Raw genomic sequence first — 5,904 nt, 5'->3', positions numbered from 1 at the left:
TGCTTTTTTAATTATTTTATTAAGAGCCTTGATGCTATTAAATGCCCCAGAAACATTCAGCCTATAGTTCTCAATTAGACTTGACAGTTGCTGCATTACCAACAATAAATATAGCAAAAGGCTGCGCCTAAGGACAGGAAGGACCCCTAACTATGACCCTCATATTTAATGACGAAAACAAGCGCGCACACACACTCTGCCTCACGTGGCGTGCGCACACACACAACCTCTGCGCCATGGCTCCTTATTAAACAAATGCACTTGAGGGCTTGAAAAGAACAGTCCCTCACTCATGCCGCTGGATTAAAGTGTACACACTAACGAATACCTTTACACAAGTGGAAGAGCAATATTTCTATGAGAATATGAATCGTACACAAAAATGACTAATTAAATAGTATTTACCTCTCTAGTCGATGTGTCACTTGTGATTGATCAGTGGAAGGATTCCTGGGACACGTCTAAAGGGGGAGGTGGAGTTTTACAGTCTTCTGACAGCACATACGGAAACTGCTTAAACATATTTGCAGTTGGAATCAGTGATAGCAAACACCAAAAAAAAACAAAAAAAACATTGGTTTTATGAATTACTGCTCCAGTTCATAACACAAGGAAAAAGACATGCTAGATATTGTGAGCACACAGAGGTGAGATTTTACAGGCCATCACATTTCACATTTTCTGTCAAAAAAGTCCCTTCACAGCAAAGACCTATTACTGTTTACGACCAGCTAGAACCAGTTCAGCCTGATCCCTCAGCGCTACTGCTAGTTGTTACCTGTAGTATGTGCAGTGCTTGGACAACTTAATTTAAATGTGACCCGCAACAGCAAAATGAGTCACAGTGACCCATACTTCAAAAATGAGGTTTTGGACTCATCAAAAAGAGAATGATCTCAGCTTTACAATTATATCAACCATTGCGCTACGCTACTCATGACATCAGTTTTACTCATTAGCACAAATGTGAAAAGGTAGATGACACACCCACTTTGTGTTTTGACACTGCGCTAGGAGGGTCAAAGTCGTGATGTTTGTGTCTGGATGGCAAGAAAAGAAGAAGTCTAAGAATGCAGGTACACTGTGCTTCATACGTACAACAATGTATAGTTACTGTAAGAGAAAAGGAGTAACCTTCCACGGGTACAAATCTTTTTTGTTTCCCCCTCCTCCAAATGGTGTATATTGAAATTACACGCTTTGACATTGTTAAAAGAGTAAAGCTAAAAAAAAAATTGGTTGAGAAATGAGCAAGTTATGACTTGTTTTCAATGTCCATGCATTGCCATTGATGGGAAAGTCACCCCTGCCAACATGGCCGCCACATAGACACGACGGCTAGCCGGGCTGTTACACCGTGCCGGCGTGTATCCGTGATTACGCTACTAAACAGCAAGAGACCAATCAGAGGCCATTAATTTGGGGTACAGGAACTCTTGCATAGTAACTGTTGCAATGCTAGAGTTCATGGTGATTATGTTTATGGAAAATCCTGCGGATTATTGGCCATATATTAAGTCATTGTGATGTGGAATTATCAAATGAGTACGAAATTAGCAAAAGGGAACAGTCCGCTTTATACTTTGGGAATTCTCCGCATGGATATAGTGATTGTTTTTTTGTTGCGTATCTTGTAAATAATGTGTATTTTGAACACTTCACAATGTTTATTTTATTTTAAATTGAGAAAAGGGTTAGAAGCTTGACCTCTGACGCACTTTACTATGGTGGGTCACAGATGCAAAAGGCTTAGCCCGAATAGAATGGTGACAAAATGTACAGTTTGTGTACTAAAATGCACACAGGATTTTGCTGCAGGATTTTCAGTTCACGCGTGCACACAGAGTGCACACAGGTACACAATGGCATGTAGCAACACATTCACAGGACCACAGGCATGTCAATAGAGCTGCAGGGAACTAGAGTTTCCCGTTGGCAAAGGCGCCTTCTTGGAACTGGGGGATGAAAGTCTTGAAGTAAGCCCTGCAGAAGAGAGGGAGGAAGAGGAGGGATAGTGTAAGATCAGTGTTTGTAAAACGTGCAACATTGTTCGTCAATGAAACAAAGATGACACCATCACTGGATAATGGTTATAATTTTTTTTTGTAGAGTATTGACAAACTACAGGTGCAAGAACTTGTGAAGCCTTTGGAATTACCTGAATTCCTGCATAAATTGATCACAAAATCTGATCTGATCTTTGCTTAAACTAATAGCACAAAGACAATTGATCTCTTCCATGGTTTTAATGATCACAACATGTAAATGTCACAGTGCAGCATGGAAAAAGTATGTAAACCTTCCGACTTTAATAATTGGCCCTTTGGTTGCAATAATCTCTACCAAGCAAGTCATTGCAGCCCACGGTTGCAAAATAGCCAAAAGGAATTTTGGACCATTCCTCTTTACAAAACATTCCATTTAGCAATATTGAAGTTCTTACACAGTAAATTTCATAAAGTAAATTTTACTCTAAAAAAAGACTATATTGGGTCTCACTCTACATAGAGTCAACTTTACACTTGCAAGAGAATAAAATACAACAAACAACAACAATAAAACACTCAAGGGATGAGGAACGATCCCACAACCTTCAGTTGGGAAGAGTGGAAGAGTGGAAGACAGCCACTCTACCACTTGAGCCATGCCAGACTTATTGTTAGTTAACATATTGCTGGTGTGTCCAAACAGAGACCAAAAATGGAGGTACGAGGATTCCACCTGACCCATCCGATACATTGACACAGTGTGGGAGAGGCATGGGACAGTGTATGTTTGCAAGTTTAGTCGGCTGATGAGCATTAAATTCAACTGTTAAGCAATCAGTCAATAAAGCCCATCGAGGCAATGTATCCTTTGCATTTGTTGTTGTTTTGCTGATGGCTTCTGATGGCGTCCAAGCATGAAGGCAGTTAGCAAACTTGGATGCTGAAGCGCGGATAGGAACCCTTCCAGGTTAGCTTAGTACTAGCTAGCTAGTACGACAGAACACAGATGGATTTAAAACTTTGCCAAAACCCCCCACAAAAAACACACCGTGGGTTCTGCAATTGACCAGGGTTGGGTGAGGGATGCTGGAGGTTAAAAAAAGTCATTTTAAACTAAAAAGGAAAACCTTTCTGTACACTCTAAAAAGTTGGGTCAAAAGTAACCCAATTATAGATAATAAAAAAAAAAAGAACCAATCCACACTTTGGTTCAATTTGACCCAACTTTCTGGGTTGTTTTATAGAAAATTACCCAATTTATGAGCCAAAGTTGGGTCAAATTAACCAAAGTAGAGTATCTGACCCAAAATTTGGGGTCATTACATACAAAATGACCCGATATTTTACCCAGATTTGAGTCAAATTGACCAAGTAGAGGATCTAACCCAACTTTCTGTTTATTTTTTATTTTTATTTTTATTTTTTAGAAAATAACCCAATTTTTGACCCAAAGGTGGATCAAACTGACCTAAATAGATGATCTGACCCAACTTTCTGGGTTGTTTTATACAATACGACACAAATTTTAAGCCAAAATTGGGTCAAATTGACCCAAGTAGAGGATCTGTCCATTTTTGACCCATGAAAGGGTTATTTTTGACCCAACTGTTTTTAGAGTGGTCTTCACTCCAGCCTTCGCCATGCAAAACACAACAAGGCAAACATAGAGCTTGATATTCTCGTGACAATTGTCCTAAACAATTTCCACGAGGCCTTCTCTCCCAACAACTCATGTAATCACATTTGTCCTTACTTTGCCCTCTTGGCCATTTCATTGCCGTCCCAGCGTGGGCTATAAGGGTACGACTTCTGCACTTGAGAATACAGCTGCCCGCTGCTGGTGAAGTGATACACAGACTGGAAGGTGAGGGTGGGCTGGTCTCTGGGGAAGTACAGCGGGAGATCCACTACGAAGGAGAGCAAGGACACAATCAGGGCATTTATTGATAAGGTAGAGTTGTGTGTGTGCTTCACAATAGTATGCCGTGTTTTTTTGTGATGCTCCTACCATGTACTAGGAAACAAAAATCTTTCCACATGAGTAGAAGTGTAAGCTTTGTAAATCCCTCAGCATCATACTCCACCACTCCCCTGCAACACACACACAGTGCACACACTGATTACATATACACCATGGAGTCTAGTAAAAGATTAGAGGCAGAGACAAATGAATGGTCGCTGAAGCCTTGAGAGGAGGAGGTGATCCTCTCTTGTTAACTCACATTCCAAAGTGGCTGAGGAATGCAGCAATGTACTCCCGCCTCTTGTGGTAGCCTTGGATGACATACTGCACCTTCACACAACAAAACAGGGAGATAAGTTTCAAAGCAAAACAGCAACACTATAGACTAGTAATTATGTCGTATTTTTTGTCTAAAATGTGTCATTTGAAACAAATGGGTAAAGGGTTTTGGGATATACGTATGCACGGTATGATATGATTATTTTTAAAATATGTAATTATTTTAACATTTTAAAAAGAACCATCTCATAACAAATTGCCCAACCTATTTTTGAATACAAAAACAATGCACTACAATTAAGCACACACAAAATTGCATAAACTTATTCAAGTTTTTCCTGTTGGAACTAGGGGGAGGCAAGGGGTGGCAGACGCCACCCCACTAAATGCCTATTTTTCATGAGAACATGTTGCACTGAAGATCAAATTCAACAGTAATGGGCAGTTCATGATGTCCCAGGAAATGTTAGAGATTTGCATCATAGTTTGCAGATAATCCTAGCAACGCGGGCCATTTTTTTATTACCAGTTTAATCACTGCCATTGACGGCTACAGACGTCAAAAATTCATTTGAACTATTTCTATTAGTTTAAATTTGTTTCCACTTTTGTTAACAAGAAAATAAAAATCTAAAAAAACAATGTATTGTAAATTTTGAACAGATATTAAATTTGTAATTAATCATGACTTAACTATTGAAGTCATGCGATTATTTACAATTACAAATTTGAATCACCTGACACGATAATAGAAAAGATTAGTAAAAATTAGGGGCGTCAGGTGATTAAAATTTGTAATTGTAATTAATTACATGACTCCACTAGTTAACTCACGAATAATTACAAATTTTATATCTGTTTTAAATGTACAATCATTTTTTCCCCTATGTATTCATACTCTTGTTAACAAAAGTGAAAACAAATGTTAAACTAATAGAAATAGTTAAAATAAATTTTTGACGTCTATAGCCGTCAATGGCAGTGATTGAGTTAACAACATTACTCTTGGAAGTGACAGTAAAGGTTAATAGAAACTAAAATGCCTGGGTTCAGAAGTAATTCCGGTCAACGTGTAAATCAAAGAAAAATACAGTTCGAGAGCATTCAGAGTGAACCTGCCCAGAATGTCAACAACGTTGTGGCTGAGAGAAACATTAACAGAATAAAGCATGCAATGGTTGCTTTCAGTTTAAAGGCAAAGGACTTGCAGATCAAAAGTACATCTTTGTGCACACACACAAGCATGAAGTCTTTCATTTTAACACCTGGCAGTCAAATAAGATGTTATATTTAAAACTGTACCAATACAATCTCACAACTGTAACTCAAAAGGAATGATCTGTTACATAAAGTAGCATCAAAAGCGTAACTGCAGCCTTTGTGTCAAGCTCGTGTATGAGTGAGTGCAAGTACGTGCACTCCAATAAATAAATACATGATGTAGAAAAACGTTCACATTAAAATTCACATTTACTCTGGAATGCACCTTTAGTTTCAATAATACGCAACAAAAAAAAACAACATAAGTTCTATCACACTGATGTACACAATGGACGTACAACCACAGCAGACTTCTAGAAGTTGCAGTTCGTTGATTAGACATTTGGCCCCAATAAAACAATAAAGGCAGAACTTTTACTATTAAGTCATGACAGATGAATGCAATTACTAGCT

The 5,904-nt window shown here is 38.5% G+C and overlaps 1 protein-coding gene across 1 annotated transcript in view; it reads right to left on the bottom strand.

Annotated features, from left to right (window-relative positions):
- babam2 (BRISC and BRCA1 A complex member 2) overlaps positions 1 to 5,904 on the bottom strand; it is a 93,525-nt gene continuing 87,621 nt past the window's right edge. The window contains exons 9-12 of the mRNA XM_077580556.1: positions 4,211 to 4,281; positions 3,997 to 4,079; positions 3,742 to 3,895; positions 1 to 1,983 (exon numbers count right to left, since the gene is read on the bottom strand). Coding sequence (XP_077436682.1) covers positions 1,920 to 1,983; positions 3,742 to 3,895; positions 3,997 to 4,079; positions 4,211 to 4,281 — 372 coding nt within the window. The 3' untranslated portion in view covers positions 1 to 1,919. The remainder of the gene's footprint in view (positions 1,984 to 3,741; positions 3,896 to 3,996; positions 4,080 to 4,210; positions 4,282 to 5,904) is intronic.

This window comes from Vanacampus margaritifer, chromosome 1 (genome assembly GCF_051991255.1).
Source record: "Vanacampus margaritifer isolate UIUO_Vmar chromosome 1, RoL_Vmar_1.0, whole genome shotgun sequence".
In the NCBI taxonomy this organism is placed as follows: domain Eukaryota; kingdom Metazoa; phylum Chordata; class Actinopteri; order Syngnathiformes; family Syngnathidae; genus Vanacampus; species Vanacampus margaritifer.
This window is presented reverse-complemented; position numbering and strand designations above follow the sequence as displayed.